Consider the following 27,102-nt stretch of genomic DNA (forward strand, 5'->3'; position numbering starts at 1 on the left):
GAGTTGGCTGGCAGCGATCGTCGGAGGGAGGTGGCCAGAGTTGACCGTGGTGGTCACCTAAGGTGGTGTCTGGAGGTTGGCTAACGTACTTCCTAGATTAAATTAGAGAAAAAAGAAAAAGAAAAAAAAGGGGTAACCCATGAGTTTGAATAATAAACAATATTCAAACCTATGAGAAAATATCCATGCCCCAAACAAAAGTTGGGCTTAGGATGCATAACCCATCCAATCTCAACCCTTAAAACAAACCCCTCTTATTTAACAACTCATCTCTCAAATAAACCCTAATTTTTTTTTAACTAAACAAATTTCTAAACAAAAATACTCCCTAATACTCTCATTAAATTAAATAACCCACAACAAGGTAAATCTAAAAAACAACTTAGTTCTAAATCTCCAAACCACTCCTCACATATTTTCAAATCCAAAATAGAATTCAATTTTTTTTTCAACAACAGAAAATCCTCAATTAACCTAAAATAAAACAAATTGAATTCACTTTACAAAATTTTAAGAGGTCACAATAAGGTTGCCAGTAATTTCAAATTTGAAATGGAAGAAATATGGAAGAGAAAAAGAAAAAGTGAGAGGTTTGTGAGACATATTTTTAAAAGAGAAAAAAATGAAGACAAAACGTCAAATCATTTAGATGAAGCAAAAGTTAGAGAAGGGCAATTCATTAATTCAACGTTCCTTTCTTTACGAAACAACGTGTCATTAAAAGGAGAGAAATTTTGTAAAATTGGGCCACACGATCTTTTATGTGCCAAAAGTTAGGCAAGGCCAACCTATTCATAAAACTATATTATACCCCCCCCAAAAAAAAAATATTGAATCAGCATTGTTTCGATTCTAATTTTTATCCAACATTTTAACAAGTTTCTGCTCAATTTATAGTTTTAAAATAATTATAAAAGGTCAAAGAAAATATTGTAATCTTTTAAATAAAAGTTATTTTTTAAACGTTTGAGAAAATTGGGTATTTTTCGTAATTTATCTTAAAATAAATAAGGTTACATCTGGATTTTGAGCATTATATGGTTGGATATAACAGTCGTTTTCAATTTGGTAATGACATAATCTGATATGTTTTATAGTTTGTTCCAAATGGAGCTAATAGAATTGTCTTCCTTACCATCATACGTAAGCAATTTCAATAGAGAGTTATTGGCATTTGGCAGTTGGCAGTGGTTTGAAATGGATCAAACATTAAATATCAATAACAGTGTATTCCATCAAAAGGTGGGACTTGTCCAAATTGTTCTGTTTGGTTTTTTCTCATTTTCGAGTTCAACACAAGAGGTGATTTGAATCTTACACGTTTTGATCGAAGACATATGTCGAGTTGATAAATTGTTTGGTTTTGTAATCAAACTATTTTATCAACATATTACTTGGAACTTAGCAAGTCTTCTTTTCTAGTTTTGGAGAAGCTAATGCTGAGTTTTGGTTGACTTCTCTTCCTTTTTAATTTGTGTTTCTTTGAAGAGTTCAAAACTGCTTAATAATTCTTATAAATAAGTCACTTAGCAACATAACATATGAAAAATGCCTACAAATGCAATATATAAGGCTTGCTTTTGAGGCTTTGGATCATATAGCTCCTCCTAGTCTCTTTTCTATTTAAATCAAGTCTCTCCAAAGTTAGGAAAATGAATTCAGATAAACGCACGTTCCTAACTATCTCAGCCACTTTCTTTTTATTTATGATTTCTCTAACAGGTAAGCCACACTCTAATGAACTCTACCACTGAGATTCTAACACATACATATTAATCCTAACTGTCACACTCATCTTTTTCTTTTATTTTTCTAGCGGCTTTCGACTCACTGGACCCGGATGGAAAAATCGAAATTAAATGGGATGTCATGTACTGGACTGCAGATGGTTATGTGGTAATACTCTTCTTTGACACAATTGTATATCCTATTCTAACAATACTTAAATTGTATGTAACATGGTTTGGTTGAGGAGTAATGTGCTATATGTAATATTAAATTTCCAGGCAACTGTGACTATAACGAACTTTCAAATGTATCGACATATCACGAGCCCCAGATGGACCTTGGGATGGGTATGGGCAAAGAGAGAGGTCATCTGGTCGATGCAGGGAGCCGAAGCTACTGATCAAGGAGATTGTTCCACATTTACAGAAACTATGCCACACAGTTGCAAAAGAGATCCATCAGTGGTTGACTTACTTCCAGGTGCTCCTTATAACAAACAGGTAGCTATGTGTTGCAAAGGTGGTGCTTTGACATCTTGGGGACAAGATCCTTCATCTGCTGTCTCTGCCTTCCAATTGACTGTTGGTCGTTCCGGTAGTTCGAATAAAACAGTGAGACTTCCCAAAAATTTCACCTTGTATGGTCCAGGGCTAGGTTACACATGTAGCCAGGCAAAGATTGCTCCGTCATCAGCTTTCTATTCATCAGATGGTCGACGAAAAACTAATGCATTGAGTAAATATCATAACTACACCAAACTATAATAAAAGATATCCATATTTTATGTTCACTTACATGTCTTACTGTTCAAAACTCCAAAGATAGGGAGGATTCATGAGATACCTACAAGACTATTTTCCACATAGTTATTGCTGCCATCGTCAAACTCCCTTGTTTTTTGCAGTGACTTGGAATGTGACATGCTCTTATTCACAGTTTCTTGCTTCTGAAACGCCAACCTGCTGTGTCTCCATGTCATCTTTCTATAACTCAAAAGTCACTCCTTGTAAAGCATGTGCTTGTGGCTGCCAAGACAGAACGGCATGTATCCTGTAAGCGTCAAGAATCTTTTTTATCTCTTTTCAAATTGTCCATTCATATTTATTCAGCAACCATTAGAAATGGATCATGATGCAGGACTGAAACAGATCTTCAAAGCATAATGGCTACTACAAATGACAATGCTCCATTGCTGCAATGCACGACACATAACTGTCCAATTCAAGTCCATTGGCATGTTAAGGAAAACTACAAGGGGTATTGGCGGGTCAAGATAACCATCAACAATCTCAACTATCGATTTAACTATTCACAATGGACTCTTGTCGTTGAACACCCCAATTTCAACAACACAATGGAAGTTTATAGCTTTGTTTATAAGCCACTCACCCCCTTCATCTCTAAGAGTAAGTACTTTTCTTTTTCCTGAAAATATCTGAGGGAAGAAAAATTTACAGATCGAAACAAGATTAATTTTATTGGTTTAGATATTTTCGTGGTCATTCACTTGCATTTTTCTTTCCTTTCGTCATGCAGACGACACAGCTCTGTTCCATGGCATAAAATCTTTCAATGATGTGCTACTTCAAGCAGGGCCAAATGGAAATGTCTACTCAGAGATGATATTTCAGAAGGATTCAACATTTACATTGGAACAGGGTTGGTCTTTCCCTCGAAAAGTTTACTTTGATGGAGATGAATGTGTGATGCCATTTCCTGATTCTTACCCCTTCCTACCCAACTTAGCTAATGCAAATCCAATTCTATTGTCAACACTAGCTTGCATTTTTCTTCCCATTTTTCTTACATTTTTATCTTAAAACTGAAGCTCAACAGCAAGGGTAGAAGATCAGTTCCTTTTCCAAGGAAAGTATAATCTGGTCTAACAGAACATGAAATCAATTAAATGTCAATACTAGAAAATCAGAACTATGTATTTCTTGAAACTTCATTCCATGTGAAAATGATCGATTTCATTACTTCAAGCCATTCCCCCAGTTACATACAGTTTCAAGCTTGACCAAACTGGAAACTGACCTTCCTGCTAAAATAAAATAAATCAAGGACATTTCTTTATTCCTACTACCTAGTGTTTCTTTGTCCGATTCTCATGGGTTTCGTGTAAGAACAACAAATCCTCCTGGGCTACCAGTGAAAGTTGTACAATACAATTGTTTTTGTATAAAGAATAGATTCAGTAGAACTAGCAAACAGTTGATATCACACTCAAATACCAAAAGTTTGAAACCATTTTCTTTCACTTAGTTAGAATTCATACAAACGTAATTCTAATCCTAACAAATCAAAAACCATAACCATATTTGAAAATCGCAAATGCCAAGAAAAAAAAAAACAAGCAGGAAATTAGGGGGGGAAAATCAAAACATAAATCGTACCTCATCAAAGATTCAAAATTTAGAAAAAGGGATAAATGGGTAGTCCTCGATTTCTCCATTGCAAAAGTCGCATTCTTCTCTGTTGAATAAAGAATAATTTAACAGAGCCGAGAGTTCAAATTAAATAACGAAAATGCCACTGTTGGGTCTGGGTCCATCTAATTCCGAGATGAACCGAGATGAACTGGTTCGATCCGATCGAACCGACAGATCCCACACCTAAATTCCAATTCTCAACCTACTCAGATTGAAAAACAATGAAAAATCCCCCAAAGCCCTTTCAATTTACAATCTTTTTAGTAACCATTTTCTCTTTTTTTTCTTCTATTTTCTTAAACCACCACTTGTGTTTATGAGAAAACAAAAGGAAACATGTATTTCTAATGGGTCTCTGAGCGGTGAAGAATGCGAGAGTGGAATCAAAGTGGAGAGGGAGTTAGCAGCGAGGGTGCTAAACTGAAAGAACTGTGGTGTTGTTTCGTAGGAAATGGAAGGCAGCTTTGAACAGACCCTTCAAGATGGAAAGCTTTATAGACAAGTCAATTCTCTCATTGTCGCTCATCTTCGCGATCACAACCTCACCCAGGCAAGCTTTTCTCTTCAAGCTTTTGATTATTAAGTATCTGGGTCACCTCATTTCAGATTTTGTATATTGATTTTGGTCTCTGTTTCAATTTTCTTAGTAGAAGTTTTGTGCTTTTTGTTCTCCTTTGAAGTCCTCATGGTTCCTGGAAATTGAAGATATCAAATTGAAGTAATTTTGAGTTAATACTTGAGAGGGAACAATATGATATAAGTATATAACCATGCTATGTTTGTAGGCTGCAAGTGCTGCTGCTTCAGCTACAATGACACCGCTGAATGTTGATGCTCCACCTAATAGGCTTATGGAGCTCGTTGCAAAGGTCTGAATTTGTTTACTAGAATCTTTTTGTCTAAGCCTTTTTGAGTTTGGGGTTGCTAAGTGGAATTTTCTGTATTAAGGTGATACCAGGGTCTTGCGGTGGAGAAAGATGAGATGTTAAGAGGGAATCCTGCTTCTGCATTGTATGAATTTGGTTCATCAGTGCCCACTACATTTGGATCTACACCGGGCTCTCGTGCTTCTGCCATCGACTTCAGGTTGTAAAGCGTTTCCATGTCTGATACACTGTTGATAGCCTAGGGGTTCATTGTGTCATGTATATCAGTTTCGTGTGTAGGATTTGTGCAAGCAGAAGTAATCCCACAACCTTGTTTTGATTCTTGTTCTTTTTGTTTCCTCCATACAGCGCTGCACAGGATACAAAAGGTTCGTCAAAGAATTTTCCAAAGCATGAGACTCGACATCTTTCAGAGCATAAGGTGATTAAACTAAACACAACACTTTTTCTTTATAATGTTAAGACTCGTGTTGAGGGGAAATGGATTGTTATGGCCTGAAATTTTGTTACCTTTTGTAAGTTTTGGCTTTGGTGAGGCTTACATTTTGAGAGAGAGAGCCCTCCTTCTAGGTTGTCACTTGTCACCCTTGTATTATATTTGTTTTCAATAACATTGTCTTGTTTTGCTGGATAGATCCTACTCATCATAACATGCATATTGTATATATATTAGGCTGGGGAAAAAGATTTTTATTACTGTCATATTTGATGCATCGGTTTATGTTTAGTCTAGTTTGTTTATTGTATATTCTTGCTGGGCTGATGGATTAAACTTGTCTAGAATGTCGCCAGATGTGCAAGATTCAGTGCTGATGGGAGATTTGTTGCAACTGGAAGCGCAGATATGTCAATAAAGCTGTTTGAAGTATTGGCGCCTTTTCTTTAAGTCATTTGATGGGTTACTTCAATCTACATGAGATCTGACTAACAAACCATTTTTCTTTACAAGGTGGCAAAGATCAAGCAGATGATGCTGCCAGATTCGAAAGATGGTCCTGTCCGACCTGTTATAAGGACATTTTATGATCATATTCAAGTTAGTCCATCACATCACATTTCATCACCCATATGTGTTATGCTGATAGTTTTCTCCTTTCAGAGATCTTTTATATACTAAAGTTTTTACCCCTAAGTTGGCTACTTATCATATCACCATGGATAAGTGATCTTGAATCAGCATGGAATAAACTATCTCTGAAACAGCTATTATTTTCTCTTTGATATTATGTTTAAGTAAGAAGCGATTTATGTTCTCTCCCTGCCTGCACAACTGCTAAGGGCATTTATGTTTTTCATTTTTTGGTTGGTCACTGTTGCCGTTTCTGGACTTCTTGCATCTAAGGGAACAGGATGCTTTTTTCCTTTTGACAAGGAAAAGGATTTTAGTACTTTACATCACTCTTTTCTTCATTATTCTATTTTGTATATGCTTCTGTATTCTCAATTCCATTTTCTCCTCCATTGATGACTAATTCTTCTCCTAATTAATTGCAGCCAATAAATGATTTAGATTTTCATCCTCAGAATACTGTTCTTGTATCTGGTGCAAAAGATCACACAATAAAGTATGGTTCTTTCTTGATCCATTTTACCTGAGGTCGTTTGTACAATACTGTAGCTCCTTACCTTATTGTTATCAGTATTCAGTAGTACTATTTTATTTACGATTACAAAATTCCAAATGCAATCTAGAAATAATGATTGTCTTCTGCCATCTTTAAGATTATAATTTCGTTTCTAAAGATACCTATTCTATTGGTAAATAAAATATAACTGATCTTACAAATTCGTACAATGCTTTCTTTTCCAGGTTCTTTGACTTCTCCAAATTGACTGCAAAGAAAGCATTTAGAGTTATCCAGGTTTTGCTTGTATCTTATTGTACATTTGGCTGCAGCGTTCAAATCCTTCAGCAAATTTTACTTCTTTTACTTTAGAAGGCATTCTCTTGAATTCTTCCTTTTGCCTCTGTTTGTCATTAAGGATACCCATAACGTGCGTTCTATATCTCTTCATCCTTCAGGAGATTATCTCTTAGCAGGTATCATCTTCTTCCTTTTCATCAAGTGATAGCTGTTCTTTGCATTTTGATATTTGAAAAGCATGCAAGTACTGGTCTTTGTTATTAAAATTAAATTAGAATGCATTATAAACTTGAGTTCTATAACCAAGCTTTCCTCCCATTTCATGATTTTTTTACTTCTTTTGCTAATTAAATGAACATGTACGGGCACCCCTCCATAACCTCCCCTCTTTTAAGAGGAGTAAAAAGGAATGAATATTGCAATAGAGGGCGAGTTAAGCTAGCTATCCACCTACCAAAACTAACAGCTCGGTTTTGGCTTTGCTTGTACAAATGACTTCAGGAACGGATCATCCGATTGCCCACCTATACGATGTCAATACTTTTCAGTGTTTTCTATCTGCAAATGTTCCAGAAATAGGAAATAATGGAGCCATAAATCAGGTGCTATGAACTTCATTTTTCAAATTCTCAACAATCCAAATCCTATTAGATGTAGATAGAACTCACAGTTCATGCTTATTGATTATATAGGTCAGGTATTCAGCAACAGGCAGTATGTATGTCACTGCTTCAAAAGACGGTGCAGTTCGTTTATGGGATGGTGTGAGTGCAAAATGTCTTCGCTCCATTGTTAATGCACATGGCACAGCGGAGGCAACCAGTGCAAAATTTACAAAGGATGAAAGGTGAGCTTGCAACAATCATAATGGCTTTTCCAAGTACATGGAAGTTTCTGTTGAAATGTTCAATCTGTCATTTGATTGATTGACTTTCAGACTATTGGCTTACTCAAATGTATATGATTTTGTTACTTGCCTCCACAGCTCTTAAAAAATGTTATTGATCTTTTTATTGGTTTATTGGAGTTTTGTTTAATGACTCAATCATGGATATCTCAGGTATGTTCTCTCTTGTGGAAAGGACTCGAGTGTAAAGCTTTGGGACGTGGGGACGGGGAGATTGGTCAAACAATATGTTGGAGCTACTCATATGCAATTGAGGTGTCAGGTCTGGTTTCATTTCCAAAAGCTTTTTTCACTTTGGAGATTTACCATAGCTGGAACTCAAATCGGAATGTAATTGAAAACACGGTCAATAAGGGCCATAAAAATGATAAAGGGCTCGAAGAGAATGAGTTCAAGTTATGGTAGCCACCCATCTTATTTAATATCTTACAAGTTTCTTTGATAACCAAATCTAGTGGGCTCAGATAGTTGTCTCGTGAGAATAACAGATATGTAAACAAGTTGGTCCAAACGCTTACAAATAATTCAAAACAAGAATAATAAAAATAATTTCTTCGCCAGGGACATTCAAATACACATCTTTCCATCGTGGATTTAGACAGACAAAAATTAGTTCTACGCCTGCTTTGCTTTATCTCATGCTACGTATTCTAATTCTTTAGGCTTCATAAATCTAGGCACAATCCAAACAGAACCTACATCATTGTAAATGATTTTCTCTAGTCAATCTAAACACAATTTTTAACCCTGGGTTTAATAAACCAAAGCTTATTAAAATAAAGAGCCAAATATCTCTTTAGAAAATACTCAAAATTGTAATGGCAAGATTTGATGAACAAATTGTTTACATTTCCATCTGACATTCAATAAATTTTTTTGAACAGGCTGTCTTCAATGATACTGAGGAGTTTGTGCTATCAATAGACGAACCAAGCAATGAGGTTGATCCTGCTTTTGTTTTCACTTCTGAGAGCTGACATTGATGTCCTTTGCTAGCCTATGTTTTGAATCTGAATAAGATTTAAATGTTTGCAGATTGTTATATGGGATGCTTTGACAGCAGAGAGAGTAGCAAGGTGGCCTTCGAACCATGTCGGTGCACCTCGGTGGCTCGAGCACTCACCAACAGAGTCAGCCTTCATTTCCTGTGGGACCGATAAATCGATACGTTTTTGGAAGGAAATTCTCTAGTGTTGAGGAGAAGATGGGATTGTTTCATTATCCAATCCAAATGGAGGATTGATTAACGGCCAACTACAAATATAGCATAAATTAGAAGTATTTCATTAGTGTCCTATTTTGCTATTTTTTACATGAATTGACAAATGGGCATCATAATTTCATAAATGTTATGCCTCGAACACTATTCCGCCCTCATTCTGAATCACAATCTCCTCCATTCACGCCTGTGTTCTAAATACAAAAGGTGGTTCATTTTTCCAAATAAAAATTCAGAAGGGAAAATGTTCTCATGATTTCATTTCGTGATTTCCGTTCCAAAACTAGCGACAAAGGAGATGGGAGGAAAACCTCGAAGCAACTGGTCGGATAACGATGAAAGCAATGATTTTTACCCCAATATATTGAAGCTTGGAATTTTTCCGCAATCAAACTCTCAATTGCTTAAATCCTATTTATTAATCATTTTATTTTTTGTGTTTATTTTTTAAAATTAAATTTATGGATACTACTCTTACCTCCAAATTTTTTCCTTTGTTATCTACTTTTTCATCCTAGATTTAAAAAATCAAGTCAAATTTTGAAAACTAAAAGTAACTTTCAAAAAGTTATTTTTATTTTTAAAATTTGACTAAGAATTCAATTATTATACTTAAGAAAAATACAAATCATGATAAAAAAAAATATAGATGATATAGGCTTAATGTTAAAAAATAATAACAAAAAACAAAATGATTATCAAACAAGCCTTACATTTTTTTTATGTTGAGTTGGGAATTGAAAGCATGTCAATAGATATTATACCTAAAATAAATCAATAAGTTCCTCTCCATACTCTTGGAAGATGGCATTGTGAATCAGTTTGTATCACTTTGAAGCAGCAATATATGAAAAACCAATTCTCGTATTTCCACTGGTAGGTTCAACCAAAATGCTCTGAGAATACATGAGAATTATGTAATTGAATACTCTGGGCCAGACCAGAAGATTTGTACTAACATCAACCAGTAATTGGAAATAATTGGGTAAATATTTCCAAGTTTTAAAACAAGTAACTGCAAGATCACTATTATGAAAAATATAGCTGAAAGTGAGTATTTAGTAATTAAAAAAATATTAAAGTTAAAAATTTATATCTTAAAACCTATAGACGAAATTGAAACAAAACTCAAATCTCAAAAATAAAATTATCAAACTGAACTTACAGATTAAAAATGTAGCATTTTGAAACTTGTGAACAAAATAGAAACTAGACCCAAAATTTAAGAGAAAAAAAAAAGATATCTTTCCTTTTATAAAGATGTCATCACTCATCCGTTGTTTTGATATGTTATTACGCAAGTTCTCTTTATCGATACAAGTATCTCAAATGAGAAGTGCAGCTGAAACAATCAACAAGCTAGTGAAGACAAATTATAGGAAATTAATTTAAGGAAAGCCCTACCAGCCTGAAGGAAAATGCATTAGACTAATTCTTTTTAAGTTTAGGCCTAGGGATAATGATAACGATAGATGGTTGAACTGTCTAAGGTATTGTCTAATTTTAAAAATTCCAACCAATATGTACATCCTCACGAGTCACGACCAAATGAGTTCTTTCTTTCTTATGTTTTTTAGTATCACAGTTCCAACGTGAATAGTGAAAGACTCGAACTTACTATCTTTGAAAAAGCTACTGGTAAATAATACATTGACCAATTGAGCTATGCTAAGCTAAACGATGAATTCTTTCCTAAATTATGCTCTAAACTTTCCTAAATTATGCTCTAAATAGGTTTACTTTTCATATTCGAAAGTTTTAACCACTCTGCTCTCCTCTTACACAGGGACAATAATATACACTCTGTAGCAATTTATTACAGATCTCATATCTAATCGATAATTTAATGAATTAGACTACCACTCTTGTACCTGAAACTTAAGCGCCAAGCTGAAACTGAAGGCAAACAAGTTTTGGCAGGTCCAATATATGAGGCAAACAGAGAGGGCTAGACGTGAAGTCCACCGTTCATATGCTGACAACAGAAGCGTTTATCTTGTCAGGCCTACCGAAGTAATTAAGCTCTACAAAAGTGCCCCCTCCTTCACCCTTGGCCAATCTTCCGGGATTCACACATATGCATCTTGCTTGCTCTTCCTCTGAACCTCCTTCACCAAGAGAAATTACCTGACATAGTGGGAAGGTCATTGAAGCTCTTAATAACATGTATGTTTTATCTACTTAAAGGTGAAACCATGAGGTTAAGATTGAGCTGTAGTCGTTGGTCTAGATTTATCTATAAAGTTTATCAAAATTGCACATCTTTTACTTTTATTGTTGACGTAGTTTTGAGAATAAGTATATTGATGAAAGATAGAAGGCACAATCACTTACCTTCACGAAGTGTTTCATATCGGATGGAAGAATGAGAATATCGGGTATTACAGAGATGTCAAGAGCTTTTGGGGCAAGTGAAAAGTCCAGGGGAACTCCTTCGGCTGGAGGGTATAGAGGATAAAAGCTGTTGTGCATTATAAACAAGTGAAACAAGAGAAACGTAAGATAAAACACTATATTAATATATTGGATAATCAACATTCTTGCGCCCAATATAAAACATGCCTGCGCTGGCGAAGTATATGACTTGCAAGTGTGCTCAGGCGGTCGTTGGTGACTCCCTTAGTTAGGTTTCTTGACAGCTCTTCTCCACTAAGGTGTCTGAGAATATCCATGGTGCTGCAGGCTATCTTTGCCTGAATTCCATTGTCGAAGAAAATGTCATAATTCGTTTGTATGCTTTCAAAAGGAGATGGCTAGACGTCAACATGTAACAAGGCAAAACAGGAAGGGGAAAAAAAACAAAAAACAAAAAAAGAGTATACTTGTTTCTTTCTAGTGTACTTGTTTTTAACAAAAAGGTAACGACGAATGTTCAAAATGTCTTTTTCCCCTTTTTCTAATAAGAATTAAGAACAAAAAAATTATCTCATGGTATAAATTCGGTAAGTGCAGGTGCATAAACTAAATGTAATTCTTCATTTGTAAGAAATAGAATACCAATGGACTGCTATTGTTATTCCTAATCCAGAACAAACACACATCATGGACAGACTAAAAACCAAGATGGTCTTGGTGGGATCGATCTTTTTTTCTTCCTGTTTTGCTTTTGTTATATGTTGACGTCCTTTTTTTTATAGTGGAGCATCCAGCGCACATTATTTCCCTTTTTTTCTTTCTTCTTATAGTATCAAAACAACCAGCTATTAATTGATAACCAAATACTGCGAACTTCAATCTTCCAACATAGGAAAAACTTGATGAAAATGAGTTCATAGAAAGCTCATTTCAGAAGGCAAAGATATGTATCCCTGATTTACCTGATTTGCTTCCAAATTGCATGGGTTTGGGAGACTGGATATCTGAACCAAAACCAACATGGTTCAACCGTAAGCATTACTCAAGAAAATGAAGCTCCATAAAATTTAGAAGTAACTCAAAGCTTAAGAATAAATTACCTGAAGTCTAAGATCAGATGGAATGTCAAAAGCCGGCTGCAGAACAAGGTGATCTTTAATAATTTAATCATTTTAAAATTGATAGATCTGCCTCAACAATTTATACCTGAGGAAAAACAAAGTCGTGATTAGCATCCCTTATAGATGGCATCAACACTACACGTGCATGAGGACCCATGTGTTCTGCATAATCTTGTACCTGAACAAAATAAAGCCAAATTTAAAAGGAAAAGAAAAAGACAAAAAAAAGTTCTTCAAAAGTTTACTGTATTAATTATTACCCTTCTCAAAACTTCAAAGTTGAAAATTTCCTCAAAGCTCATCTCCACAGTTCCTCTCTTGATATCAGAATGTTCAGAATCAACAAATGGTCCAAGCTAAAACAACATAAAATGTCAATGATAATAAGTTATATTGACAGGTCACTTTGTAAAATCAAAATAAACGAATGAGTATTTACCAATATTAGTAGCTGGGGAACTCTTCTTTTTGCATATGCTAATAACTCAGTCAACGGCTCAAACAATAAGTTGTCCGTTGTTGTATAGGGGCCTGACGCAATGATCTGTTAACAAATTTTCAATAGTGTATTAAAGAAATTTACTAGATCGAATATTACCTATTCCAGTATGATATCAACTAGTAACATGCTGCAAGAGTTAGGACACGATGATGACTAATACAAAAGGTGACTGAAAGAACATTAGCCATTTACAAGAACACACACCATCGATAATTCTGACAGTGTAGAAGATTGATTAATTGGTTGGATATCATGGTTCAAAGCTATCTTCTTTGCTGGAGGCAGAATGGGGTCTATAGTGGCAGACAAAGGAAAAGAATCCACAAGTTTGGATGCAATCAAGCAGTGTCCGCTAGGATTATGCCCTTCAATACCTACTACCTGCATGAAATCAATTTTTCCTGTAGGTATACTTTTTGGATGATAGCACAAATGGTATTAACATTGCATGTTGTACCTGGCCAGGAAAGATTGAAAATTGGCTCAAGTTTTGTAATTCTAGACGAACTCGCTGCCCCCCTGAATGCGCGACACTATATCAGAAAAAATAAATGTTAGAGTTCAGTTGACTACTTTACAACCAGTAATAAAGTAACTCTATTGTTTACTTCCTAAACAGAAACTGTGGTGGCAATAGAAAAGTAATGCTCTTAGACGGGAAGAAAATAAACAATATTATAATAATACCTGCTTTGCAACAAGGTGGATTTATCGTTCAAGTGTCCTTCACCATCACAATAAATCATGCCCACTGCAAACATGCTTTTCTGATACAAAGTCATACGTTTAGACTTGTGGTATCGCCAAGCAAACTAAGCATTTACTCAGCAAAAGTGTATCATGGTGTGAAGCATAAAGTTGTAGAATAGAAGTTAAAACACAAACAGCTAGATAGACTTAGTTAGGTTTGTAGCATAACTCCTAAAACCTTAACCACCTAGCTCCTGATCAAAACTTTACATGCACTTAGTTTCATAGAGAAAGCGTGCAAGACAGCAATTAAACTACCTGTGAAGCAACTGTAGGATCCACTGCTTCTTCGTAGAGCCCAGATGCAGCAAGAGCTTTAGCATGCCTCATGATTCGGTTATCAAGAGCATTAAACTATAAAAAACAGAAACTAAACCATTTTAGAACATGTATTGGAGTTGTGCCAGTGAGCCAAATACAATGCTACGATAAATAATGAAATACCCTATCTTCATCCTTGTCATACATGAACCTGCAATTTGGTTCAAGTCCAAATCCCGATCCATGGATTGTCAATAAGCATCCCTGCAGGGGTCGAACCTTCTTGATAATTGCATCTTCATCATTCTCGCAATTGTCTTCCTTTTCAGCAGTCACCTTATCAGGCATGCTATTAATGTTGAACCTCACAACAAATTTTTCTGTTCTTTGGCCAAAAGGTGTCACATGCTCTGAAGGCTTTCCCGAGGAGAACAAGCCTTCATTCGTGTAAGGTGTCAAATCCAACCGCTCTTTGTGGAGGCTCTGAGATTTCCCATTTGGGGTCTTAAGAATGTCTCCATTTAGATCTTCATCCTCATCATTCAAAATCCTAAAAGAAAAATGTTTAATTAATTTTTTACAATGATATTTAGAGACATTTGTCATCCCAGTAGGGAAAGTTACTATATTTTTAACGAGACACAAATACCAATTTAGTGATATTGTATGTATTATTTATGAACAGTTATTATTCAATATTTCTGTTATGAGTATAGTTGGCATTTTCTCAGGCCCTTTAAGTCCTGTAAAATTCCTATTTATACCAGGGTTACAAATTTTTTCAACCCTCCTCAAAATAACTCTTTCACAATTTAGTGCAAGTTTTCAAATGACCCTGTCATGACTGGGGGGGAAGCATACATGTCAACAGTCATACATGTGCTCGAGTACACATGAAGATCCGGATCCCCTTTAATGACTGCATCTTTTTGCTCATTCTGTAAATGTTGTAAAAACCCATCCATGTGTTCGATTTGCACCACTGACCCATCTAATTGCCTGTACAAGACATTCAATTAGCTATTGACGGAGAAACAATTATCACCAAACCCTTAAGAAATGGAGAAACAGTCACAAAACTATTAATATAACCAGAACTCAAGCTTGTGCTAAATAATTTCAAATAATTTAGATACTTGGCACTGTAGCTCAACAGAGAGGCAAAACTCCAGAAATCAAGTAGATACTAAATCGTATGGCCATGAGGAAGAAAAAATAGTTTAAGAGAAACAGCCACCTGTTGAGATAGTAGACCTCCCAGCTAGAAACAATGTCCGAAGGCTTTAGATTGTAATTAACACAGAACGTAACACCTAGTGCAAGAGAGCGGCAGTCAGCGGTATCCAATCATAGACATAAATGATATAACAAACAAAAACGAGAAGTAAAGCTTACATTTCTTGAGAATCTCTTCCTCTTCATCGAACGTGAAACCACCCCTCTTGAATTCTTCTCCGATCACTTCTTCCATGGCCCGCCTGAAACGGCCCAACTTCTAAGACACGTACTACATAGGGTTGCTACCAATGCATGCTAAAGAAAACTTCAAAGGCTAATAGGACTTAAACCTTAGATAGATTAAATCTCTTTTAAGTGAAGCAAATCTTTATTGAGGATCCCTAAAACATTTTAAAACATAAGTATAAGTAATACACGTTTTAAACTTCAAAGTAATATAAATTTTAAAAAATGCATAAAACTTAAATTTGTATACAAAAGCAAAACAACTATGCACTACTAAGTCTATCATGGCCCTTTTCCAGCAACCTCCATTAGTCACCTAGTACATCCTTGTCTTTACTTGAAAGGTGAGTTAAATAAAAAAGAGTATTAAAAATACCTAGTAAATAACCTCCCTATCGGGGTTGATATATGCAAGCACATGCAAGACATGAACCTTTGATTGGTGGGACCCAAACTTTTTGATAAAAATAAAAGTAGAAGAAGAGAGAAAACATGAGACTAATTTACGTGGAAAACCCTAGGCCAGGGAGGAAAAACTACGATTGAATCTTATTATTAAGTTATACTGAAATATAAAAAGACTGCTCAAATAAATAGACAGACAGAAAGCCCTAGGCCCATAAATAAATTACAAATAAACCCCTAGGGCAAATCAACCCTTTTTCGACACTCCTCCTCAAATTGGGACGTAAATATCGATCAGACCCAACTTGCTGACACATTAATCAAAACTCTGTCTTAACAACCCCTTTGTAAGGACATCTGCAATCTGCTAATTTGAAGGGATGTAGGGAATACATATGCTCCCATTGTCCAGTCTTTCTTTAATAAAATGTCTGTCAATCTCGACGTGTTTAGTCCTATCGTGCTGGACCGGATTGTTGACAATACTTATTGCTGTTTTATTGTCGCAAAACAACTTTATTGGAAGCTCACTGTCTTGTCGAAGATCTGTTAATACTTTCTTCAACCAAATCTCTTCACATATCCCCAAACAGAAGGCTCTATACTCGGCTTTTGCACTACTCCTGGCAACCACTCCCTGTTTCTTACTTCTCCAAGTGACCAGATTTCCCCAGACAAATGTACAATATCCAGACCAGTCCGAATCTATATATGCTTCTATACCACGTTTACTAGATTTCCTTAACAGAAGACCTTTACTAGGAGTGCCCTTTAAATACTGTAAGATGCGTTCGACCGCTTTCATATGTTCTTCATAGGGAGCTTGCATGAACTGACTAACAACACTCACGACATATGATATATCAGGTCTCGTGTGAGATAAATATATCAACTTCCCGACTAACCGCTGATATCTTTCTTTGCTAACAGGAGCTCCATTATTTTAACATTACTCAGTTTGACATTATACTCTGCAGGGGTGTCTACGGATTTTACACCCAGTCATTCCTGTTTCTTTGAGAAGATCTAGAGTATACTTTCGTTGTGATACAGATATACTCTCTTTCGATCGGACCACCTCCATCCCAAGAAAGTATTGTAATTTTCCCAGATCTTTAATTTCAAATTCTTCAGCCATCTTTGTTTTAAGTCTTATGATTTCATCAGTATGATCACCAGTCAGAACATGCCCCGGTCAGACCGACAGGAGAGTTCGCCGAAAAATCGACCGGACCGGCGTCAATGCAATCAGAGAGGACCAATCGTCCTACTCCCGAAGGTTGTTAGTCAGAAAACGCCGTCGATTGGTCGCACAACCTGGTGTGGTCGATTGCCCTAGGGTTCGAATTCTTCGAAGTTGCGACTGGGAGTTCATTCGAAGTCGTGGCTGGGAGTTCTCGTCTGGGTTGTGCGAAACCTTCTAGGAGATCGACCGGCCTGTGCGTGAAGGCTCCCACCGGACGATCAATGGATCTGGTCGTTGTAACATATCAGAATAGTCGCCGAACACCGTCTGGGTTGCGACTGGACGTGGTCGAACACTGAACAAGGATGGATCTGTTCGCCAACCACTATCTGCACTTGAGATGTCGGCTGGTCTGCGGCTAAAGGGTGGCTGGACATTACAACAACCATGAACTCATACACATAAAGAATGTCCCACAACCTTCAAAATCATTACTTTTAAGCACAATGGCAATGCATTCATACACTTGCATGAAGCCCCCATAATGTGTTCAGTGTTCTATTTGATGTAACACTTATAATTTCATGTTAATGCAACATGGACAAGCAATTCCATAGATTTCTAGCATTTAAATCACTTACATTCAACATTATTATTTAAAGTGATTTCAGTCAGAAGAAACAAACTTTCAAAATGCATCTCCTTTGTATTAACAACATGCACAATAACTTTTCACGCACTTCTCAATCACAGAAATAGCATAACCTTCAATATACATAGCTTAGCATATAACGAATACGGATAGTCCTAGCCAACTACTCACACAATTCTCAACCTATCTCTAAAGCGAACTAATAGTAAAGTTGCTTACCTTAATGGCAAACCAAACATTGGTTTGACCCAACTTAAAAGTTCTTTGTCGGTTTGATACAATTTTTCATAACTAAAAACTTCAACCAAATGTAATTTGAAACTCAATTCAAATGTTATTACTTACTCAAAGGACACTTACGCGACTTTTTAACCTATTCTTGCCCAACGCTGACTTTGACTCTTGTTCGAGAAATTGCAAATAGAGGAACTTCAAAGGCTAAAGTCTAACTAACAACACTTAAAACAAGTTTGAAAGTGAATAAAATGAGTCCTTACCCACTTATTTCTGCCGAAAAAAGCTTAATTCCTTGTTGGTTCGTGTTAAAATATTTTCAAACTTATAGGTCTGAACTCTACCAATTATGGACAAAATGATTTAGAGTCATTCAGGTTGTGGGTCACGTTCAAATATGCTACAACACTTAAAACCAACTCTGATAGCGTGCTAAAATCCTCCAACCCCTTAAATCTAAAGGCAAAACATCAAAGGTAACCAAATTTGGAGTCAATTTGTCGTGGGTAACGAATACAGAAAGTAAAAGTGAAGGAAAATTCTTACTCAAGCTGCTCACTGCTAACTGCCTACTGGACGTGGAAGATTCGACGACGCCTGAACGATTCCGACGACTGAGAGCGTGTTGTGCGGCGGCCGGCAATCACACGGCGATATACCTGGCGGCACGACGGCCAGCACGATCGGCGATTGTAGATGGGTTCGGTTTAAATGCCAAAAATCGAAAATGCTTCAGCGGTTGAGATTTTTTAGGGTTTGAAAAGCGCGGCTTCTCTTTTGAGTTGCCTGAGAATTTGCGAGAAAGGAGAGCCTTCGCCGATCGTGGTCTACAGGGCAATGGATGTAAGTCAGTTCGATTTTTCCGATCGGTCGGTTTTCTTTGGAATATAAAACTGATCGGTTCAGTATTTTTTCCTCGTTGGGTTTGTCACCTTTTAATTCTCTCTTCTGCTAACAAAACATTTTACAAATTTAAAATCGTATTTCAACATATATTTTCAAATTTTAAAACATCGTACTATAATTATTCTGTTTTTCTTTTGTCTAAAGCAATAGATTTTGTTTGACAATACAGATAAGTGACGAGTCAAAAATCCAACCTCAAACTTTAAGATTTATTTTATAATACAAACATTGTGTCTATACTCATTTTGACACTTAAGTAATAGAAATTTAAAACTATTAGTTTTTTCATTTTAAAAAATTTGATATAGAATTTTTAAAAAGAGATTTTCAAAAATAGAAGAATAAGGGAATATATTTATACAAAATAACAAATTCTTAATATTCTTTGATGGAGGCTGATAGAGGGCGATAGAAATCTATCAATGATAGACGTTGAGATAAGTCTATCAGTGTCTACCAATTTACATTTTTTCTATTGTGAAATGTTTTCATTTTTAAATTTGATGAGAATTATCTCAATTTCGTAAAGAAAATATTATTCTGATTTTATTTAAAATAATTATTTCAACAAAAATTATTTAGAATTATGATTCAAATTAAATATTTTTTTTTAAAAAAGTTATTCAAACCAAATATGGCTATCACTACCATGTGGGACATCTTTTTTATTTTTTCAGAAGCTCATTGTCATTGTAAAGTGCTTTTTGCAAAATACTCTCTTCAATTTATTTTATCAAAATCTCTTTCTTATTCAATTTCTCTTTTTAAATAAAACTTTCTAGAAATCTAACCTCAAAAGAGAAATAAAACTTTCTAAAAAGATTTATCTTAAAGTCATTCTCTTTATAAAGTGTTTTTTGCATAATATTTTCTCTTCAATTTATTTTTCCAAAATCTCTTTCTTGTTCATTTCTCTCTTAAATAAAACTTTCTACAAATCCAACTTCAAAAGAGAAATAAAACTTTCTAAAAAGATTTATCTTAAAGCTTGAGGTTGGATTTCTAGAAAATCTTTTTATTTAAAAAGAGAAATGAACAACAAAGAGATTTTGGAAAAATAAATTGAAGAAAAAATATTTTGCAAAAAGGCACTTTATAAAGAAAATGACTTTAAATAAATCTTTTTAGAAAGTTTTATTTCTCTTTTGAGGTTGGATTTCTAAAAAGTTGTATTTAAAAAGAAAAATGAACAAGAAAGAGATTTTGGAAAAATAAATTGAAGAGAAAATATTTTACAAAAAGCACTTTACAAAGAGAATGAGCTTCTGAAAAAATAAAAAATAAAAAAGACGTCCCACATGGTAATGATAGTCATATTTGATTTGAATCACTTTTTTTTTAAGAATATTTAATTTGAATCATAATTCTAAATAATTTTTGTTGAAAGAATTATTTTAAATAAAATCAAAATAATATTTTCATTACGAAATTGAGATAATTCTCATTAAATTTTAAAATGAAAACATTTCACAATAGAAAAAATGTAAATTGATAGACACTGATAAACTTATCTCAACGTCTATCACTGATAGATTTCTATCGCCCTCTACCAGCCTCCATCAAAGAATATTAAGAATTTATTATTTTGTATAAATATATTCCTTTATTCTTCTATTTTTGAAAATCTACTTTTAAAAATTCTATATCAAATTTTTTAAAATGAAAAAGCTAATAGTTTTAAATTTCTATTGCTTAAGTGTCAAAATGAATATAGACACAATGTTTGTATTATAAAATAAATCTTAAAGTTTGAGGTTAGATTTTTTACTCGTCACTTATCCGTATTGTCAAAAAGAAATCTATTGCTTTGGACAAAAGAAAAACAAAATAATTATAATACGATGTTTTAAAATTTGAAAATATATGTTGAAATACGATTTTAAATTTGTAAAATGTTTTTCTAGCAGAAGAGAGAATTAAAAGGTGACAAACCCAACGAGGGAAAAATACCGGACCGATCGATTTTATATTCCAAAGAAAATCAATCGATCGGAAAAACCGAACCGACTTACATCCATTGCCCTATAGACCACGACCGGTGAAGGCTCTCCTTTCCTGCCAATTCTCAGGCAACTCAAAAGAGAACCGCGCTTTTCAAACCCGAAAAAATCTCGACCGCTAAAGCATTTCCGATTTTTGGCATTTCAATTGAACCTATCTACAATCGCCGATCGTGCTGGCCGCCGCGTTGCCAGATGTATCACCGTGCGATTTTCTCTCCCTCTCTCACAGATCTTTCATTCCTTTTCCTTCAACTCCGTTGATGGTTGGCCGGCCGCCGCACAACACGCTCTTAGTCGTCGGAATCATTCAAACGTCGTCGAATCTTCCACGTCCAACAGGCAGTTAGCAGTGAGCAGCTTGAGTAAGAATTTTCCTTCACTTTTACTTTCTGTATTCGTTACCCACGACAAATTGACTCCAAATTTGGTTACCTTTGATGTTTTGCCTTTAGATTTAAGGGGTTGGAGGATTTTAGCACGCTATCAGAGTTGGTTTTAAGTGTTGTAGCATATTTGAACGTGACCCACAACCTGAATGACTCTAAATCATTTTGTCCATAATTGGTAGAGTTCAGACCTATAAGTTTGAAAATATTTTAACACGAACCAACAAGGAATTAAGCTTTTTTCGGCAGAAATAAGTGGGTAAGGACTCATTGTATTCACTTTCAAACTTGTTTTAAGTGTTGTTAGTTAAACTTTAGCCTTTGAAGTTCCTCTATTTGCAATTTCTCAAATAAGAGTCAAAGTCAGCATTGGGCAAGAATAGGTTAAAAAGTCGCGTAAGTGTCCTTTGAGTAAGTAATAGCATTTGAATTGAGTTTCAAATTACATTTGGTTAAAGTTTTTTGTTATGAAAAATTGTATTAGACCGACAAAGAACTTTTAAGTTGGGTCAAACCAATGTTTGGTTTGCCATTAAGGTAAGCAACTTTACTATCAGTTCGCTTTAGAGATAGGTTGAGAATTGTGTGAGTAGTTAGCTAGGACTATCCGTATTCGTTATATGCTAAGTTATGTATATTGAAGGTTATGCTATTTCTGTGATTGAGAAGTGCGTGAAAAGTTATTGTGCATGTTAATACAAAGGAGATGCATTTTGAAAGTTTGCTTCTTCTGACTGAAATCACTTTAAATAATAATGTTGAATGTAAGTGATTTAAACGCTAGAAATCTATGGAATTTCTTGTCCACGTTGCATTAACATGAAATTATAAGTGTTACATCAATAGAACACTGAACACATTATGGGGGCTTCATGCAAGTGTATGAATGCATTGCCATTGTGCTTAAAAGTTATGATTTTGAAGGTTGTGGTACATTCCTTATGTGTATGAGTTCATGGTTGTTGTATAATTTACTTATGTTGAAAAATGTTGAAAAGTGTCGAAAAAGGGTTGATTTGCCCCTAGGACGAAACCTTTCTAGCTTAATAATAAGATTCACCAAGGTTGATGAGTCTCCTTCGACGACAAATTTTGAGATGGCTGACACGATTAAGGAAGCTGTCCAACAATACCTAGAGACTGCCTTACCTCGCCTTCTCCAACAAATGAGTGCCGACGGACAGATCGGATCGCGCCCAGATGTGAGCAATGTCCAGCCACCCTTCAGCCGTAGACCAGCCGACATCTCAAGTGCAGATAGTGGTTGGCGAACAGATCCATCCTTGTTCAGTGTTTGACCACGTCCAGTCTACTGAGGTTGCAGCTTTTGCCCAGCCAAGCCGTAGACCAGCCGACATCTCAAGTGCAGATAGTGGTTGGCGAACAGATCCAGTTCAGACCAAGTCTACTGAGGTTGCAGCTTTTGCTCATCTGGATCAGATAGTGACAAGAAATCTCCACCTATCTGTGAGCATTGCAAAAAAACCATGGCACACGAAAGACCAGTGCTGGAAGCTTCATGGAAAACCTCAAAATTACAAACGACGTCAGTCACAGGACAAGACTGGTTCTGGACGTGCTCTGGCCAACGACTCGGCAAATGACAAGACTTTGACTTCGCCTCAATTTGACAGTCAGAGTAACTTAAGTGTGGTTGGGGTCAGTGCAATTGCACACTTAGGTATGACTCAGTCTTTTGGCTTTATTAGCATTAATGGTAAACAACCTTGGATTGTGGATTCTGGAGCAACAGACCATCTGACCGGGTCTTCTGATCATTTTATCGCATATCACCCGAGTGCCGACAATGAAAAAATTAGAATCGCAGATGGCTCCTTTGCCCCTGTCGCAGGGAAAGGACATCTGTCTCCGTTTGATGGTTTGATATTGCGTGATATGCTGCATGTTCCTAAGATTTCGTATAACTTGCTATCTGTTAGTAAAATTACAAGGGATTTGAACTGCCATACTGTTTTCTCACCCGACATTGTTTTGTTTCAGGATCTGGGCTCGGGGACGACGATTGGTACTGCCCGGCACGATAGGGGGCTCTATTTCCTGACTGATGAAACTTTCTTAAGGATGGTTATAGGACTATTTTTATTTCTTTGAACTTCTCTGTTGTTGAAACTGATTTTATGTTATGGCATTACCGTTTGGGACATCCTAGTTTTCAATATATGAAGTACCTTTGCCCGCATTTATTTCATAATATTAATGTCATCCTTACAGTGCGATGTGTGTATCCGGGCTAAACAAAGCCGTGTTTCGTTCCACTCTCAACCTTACAAGCCATCCAAACCATTCAGTCTTATCCATAATGATGTCTGGGGTCCCTCGCCTACCACTACCTCTACAGGGAAACGGTGGTTCGTCACCTTTATTGACGATCACACCAGATTGACTTGGGTCTTCCTTTTGACCGATAAGTCTGAGGTGTCCTCTGTTTTCCAACAATTTTATGCGACCGTTGAAACCCAGTTCAACACAAAAATTGCCATTTTACGAAGTGACAACGGGCGTGAATTCATTAATAACTCATTCTGGGACTTCCTGGTATCTAAAGGAATTATCCATCAAAGCTCGTTCGACAAAATAGACATCTGGTAGAGGTCACCCGTTCCCTTATGATATCTACCTCTCTTCCTTCCTATTTGTGGGGCGATGCTATCCTCATGGCAGCCCACCTTGTCAACCGCATGCCTTCCCATGTCTTGTCCTTCCATGTAGCTTAGACAAGTATTGGACTAGAAAATTAGAAGGTTTATGTCCAGAATTATGGAGCTGGAGCTTCCAAAGCGATGAAGTATGCCTCCATGCTCCTTATGCTGTTGATGGTGTCCTCCTCCATAACCGGTTAACAAGGATCAATCACCAAATATTAAACCACCACACAATATGCGAGAGTGGAGGTGGAGGTATGAGCGAGAGCGAGAGCGAGAGTGGAGGTATGAGCGAGAGCGAGAGTGGAGGTATGAGCGAGAGAGCGAGAGCGGAGGTGAGCGAGAGAGCGAGAGCGGAGGTGAGCGAGAGAGCGAGAGCGAGAGCGGAGGTATAGCGAGAGCGAGAGCGGAGGTATAGCGAGAGCGAGAGCACTGCAGAGAGCGAGAGCCGAGAGGGGAGGGATTTGGCCTTTATGAGCGAGAGTGAGAGGGATTGGGCGAGAGGTGAGGGATTTGGGCGGAGATATATATGTTGTGCTCTGCAAGATTGGAATATCTGAATATGGCACACCTATGTAACAAATGGTGCTGGAAAAAAATGTCAAAAGAATTACCAACCTGGGCCTTTCTGTTCTCTTGTGTTTCTTCTTTTTCTTCAGCTTGACACTTTCCAGAGAGATCAAACCTGAAAACAAATTATTAGGAGCAAAATCAATCTTGAATATGCATTTTGAGTTTTTCGGTCTATGCCCCTTCAAGAAAAATGTTTTCAGGACCATAAGTTTTCAAAATCCATGAACCATATTATGCAAGCTAAAACACGGGTCAATAAAGGAGTGAAAGATAATAAACTTCTCCCTAAAGGAAACAGAGAACAAAAATTCAGAACATCTAAGCCAAATTTAAAATAAACTGGATCAAATAGCCAAAGAGAAACTCTAGTTCTTTCTTCACCTTAAACTCATTTGAAACATGAAAATATACAACCACTTGGGGAAGGGGAGGGGGGTTTAAGATGGTGGAAATAAAATACTACAGGTTAAACACAAAACATGTAACTGCTCAGTCAAAAAAGACTCCCCCACATGATTCGGTACACAAGATGATTTCATTTTTCTCTAGCCCATAACTTTATCTTCCTAATAAACAGCAACTGCAAGAACTTTAGAGATATCAAAGTAAAAATGTGCTTCAGTGCACTGATACAAGCAAAAATGCCACATTTCTACCATTCATGGAATGATTGTAAAGACATAATCGAACTTGCAGATATTGATAATACTCTCAAATTTTAATACAGAACGACATACCAGTAAGCTGTCCAACACCTGAAATGTTAACTTATTCTGAATCTGATGAGTCTGATCTCGTACTTTGTCGTACACTTCTCCTGGTTGCGCTTCGACGGAATGAATGTTGGATCTCCTAGAAGAAGACGACTAGATCTACTATGGCTACGCGTGAAGAACGGCAAATCTTCCACGACTAGATCTAAGGTGTGGCGAGGAGGTGGCGAGATGGTGTCGAGCTACGGCGAGCGGCGGGGCGAGGTCCAGGGAGCGAGGAGGTAGCTGATGGGGAAAATAGGGTTTAGAAAAGAAATGAAAAAAAAAATGGGAGGGGGGGAGGGGAATGGGTTTTGTTTTTTTGTTTAGTTTTTTTTTTAAAAAAAAAGAAAACCGACCTTATACATCCGGTTTCACCTTTTCCAACCGACATTAAAGCCCAAAATTCTTGTAGTGGATCCAAATGGCAAAGATTAGGGAAGAGAGATAGAAATGAAAATAGAATCCAAAGTTTTGACCATAAAAAAAAAAAAAAAAAAATCAGATCTAGATCCAAATGACAAAGATGAGGGAAGGGAGAAAGAAATGAAAATATATTGATTTTTAGGGTTAATTTTGAGTGGGTAAAAAAGGGTTTTAATAACCCATAGGTTTGACGATAAGGAAAAAAAATATGGATCTAAACGGCAAAGGTGAGGGAAGAGAGAAATAAATGAAAATATATTGATTTTTAAGATTAGTTTTGAGGGGATAAAAAAGGGAGTTTTGAGTGAGGAAAAAATGGGTTTTAATAACTCATATATTTTCTTTATAGGCTTAACAAACATGGATAATAAATACTCACCCAATCCAATAAGTCATACCCATTTATCAAACATCTCATTAGAAACTACCCTTTCATAGATACAACTGTTTAACTACTAAAGCAAGTTTGCCTTAAAAAACTATTAAAGCAAGTTACAAGGAACCATTAGACTAATACATGTTCGTATTTGGCATCTTATTCTCATTGTCAATTCACCTGATTATAATTAAGATGTGTTCTGTTATTAACAGTTGAGATAACTCTTGACGTTATTTTATTTATTTTCAGTTATGTTTTTTCTTTACTTTTTGTTTAATAAATAAACCGTATGTATTTAAAGCATTTTTCATGCACATCTTATTTATAGTCCACATTTTCTACTGTTTATAAGCAGTGGATATATATGTAGGTATACTTTAAATCAACAATCTTGGTTTTTTTTTAAACATAATATCATAGTATGGGATGAAGTTAAAAAAACATAGTATTTTTTCAAACTATATAATGACAAAAATGGGGTATATGGGAAAGTATTTTAAAAATAGGTGGATATTGAAAGTATTGGCAAAAGTATAGTAGTGAAATCATGTATAAGGTGCACAATTACCATATGGCAAAATCGTATACGGGGTACACGGTTAACGTTTAATCCAATCAGCACCACATCGGTTGACTTGGTTGACCGGTAGCATAGAGACTCGTGGACCAGGTCCATGATTGTCATAATCGTGGACCCAGTCCACTATTTTTTTTCTTTTCTTTTTTTTTTTTAATTGGAGATGTATAACAATATTAAGACTTTAGGAACGGGTCCACAGCTTCCTTCATTATTAAACTTAATTATATATATTTAATCTATAATGAAAACATAATTATTCTGCACTCATATTTAAAAAAAAATGTCATGATATTAAAGAAGATTTACAATTAGTTCTTTAATTTGAAAATAAAAGTTTACATGAAATTTAAAAATGACCCCCCTGGCCCTTACCCTTCATGGGGTTGTCTTCGTGTCCCTCTAAATTAGGTTCACCCTGTTGTCGTTGTCATCTATGATGATTAGGTCTTCGATCGGTGTCAGCAAC

General features: G+C 35.9%; 2 protein-coding genes, 1 long non-coding RNA gene and 1 pseudogene across 8 annotated transcripts; 2 read left to right on the plus strand and 2 right to left on the minus strand.

Annotated features, from left to right (window-relative positions):
• The first annotated feature begins 1,517 nt into the window (after positions 1 to 1,517).
• LOC120083750 (COBRA-like protein 4) lies at positions 1,518 to 3,572 on the plus strand (annotated as a pseudogene). The gene is made up of 6 exons (XR_016531279.1): positions 1,518 to 1,722; positions 1,817 to 1,896; positions 2,007 to 2,463; positions 2,633 to 2,780; positions 2,848 to 3,134; positions 3,265 to 3,572. The product of XR_016531279.1 is annotated as a COBRA-like protein 4 (transcript).
• On the minus strand, positions 1,890 to 4,251 carry LOC120083752 (uncharacterized). Of its 2 annotated transcripts, none has more exons than XR_005483532.2 (3): positions 4,125 to 4,251; positions 2,524 to 2,778; positions 1,890 to 2,425 (listed from the first exon to the last, which is right to left on the minus strand). It is a non-coding gene; the product is annotated as an uncharacterized LOC120083752 (long non-coding RNA). The 2 variants fall into 2 exon arrangements; XR_016531280.1 differs by having other exon boundaries at positions 1,890 to 2,451.
• A 64-nt stretch (positions 4,252 to 4,315) lies between these two features.
• On the plus strand, positions 4,316 to 9,244 carry LOC120083751 (Transducin/WD40 repeat-like superfamily protein). 4 transcript variants are annotated; one of them, XM_090316373.1, is made up of 14 exons: positions 4,316 to 4,710; positions 4,946 to 5,029; positions 5,119 to 5,246; positions 5,396 to 5,468; positions 5,829 to 5,912; positions 5,997 to 6,083; positions 6,542 to 6,612; positions 6,858 to 6,909; positions 7,031 to 7,088; positions 7,414 to 7,514; positions 7,605 to 7,759; positions 7,973 to 8,081; positions 8,704 to 8,760; positions 8,855 to 9,244. In XM_090316373.1, the coding sequence occupies exons 1-14, from the start codon at positions 4,612 to 4,614 to the stop codon at positions 9,008 to 9,010; spliced, it is 1,314 nt and encodes a 437-aa protein (XP_090172499.1). In that variant the 5' UTR covers positions 4,316 to 4,611; the 3' UTR covers positions 9,011 to 9,244. The 4 variants fall into 4 exon arrangements, with proteins under 4 accessions (XP_090172499.1, XP_090172501.1, XP_090172500.1 ...); XM_090316375.1 differs by having other exon boundaries at positions 4,374 to 4,710; positions 5,840 to 5,912; XM_090316374.1 differs by having other exon boundaries at positions 4,654 to 4,710; positions 5,109 to 5,246.
• A 1,332-nt stretch (positions 9,245 to 10,576) lies between these two features.
• Positions 10,577 to 25,581, minus strand: LOC150034537 (uncharacterized). The gene is made up of 18 exons (XM_090316377.1): positions 25,237 to 25,581; positions 24,545 to 24,611; positions 15,423 to 15,505; positions 15,265 to 15,340; positions 14,889 to 15,026; positions 14,211 to 14,577; positions 14,025 to 14,120; positions 13,704 to 13,783; positions 13,474 to 13,549; positions 13,221 to 13,397; positions 12,954 to 13,058; positions 12,775 to 12,870; positions 12,600 to 12,692; positions 12,494 to 12,529; positions 12,356 to 12,397; positions 11,601 to 11,731; positions 11,373 to 11,499; positions 10,577 to 11,165 (listed from the first exon to the last, which is right to left on the minus strand). The coding sequence occupies exons 3-18, from the start codon at positions 15,496 to 15,498 to the stop codon at positions 11,007 to 11,009; spliced, it is 1,875 nt and encodes a 624-aa protein (XP_090172503.1). The 5' UTR covers positions 15,499 to 15,505; positions 24,545 to 24,611; positions 25,237 to 25,581; the 3' UTR covers positions 10,577 to 11,006.
• Positions 25,582 to 27,102: the final 1,521 nt, after the last annotated feature.

Source organism: Benincasa hispida, chromosome 8 (genome assembly GCF_027475165.1).
Source record: "Benincasa hispida cultivar pf3 chromosome 8, pf3_genome.v1.1, whole genome shotgun sequence".
NCBI lineage: Eukaryota > Viridiplantae > Streptophyta > Magnoliopsida > Cucurbitales > Cucurbitaceae > Benincasa > Benincasa hispida.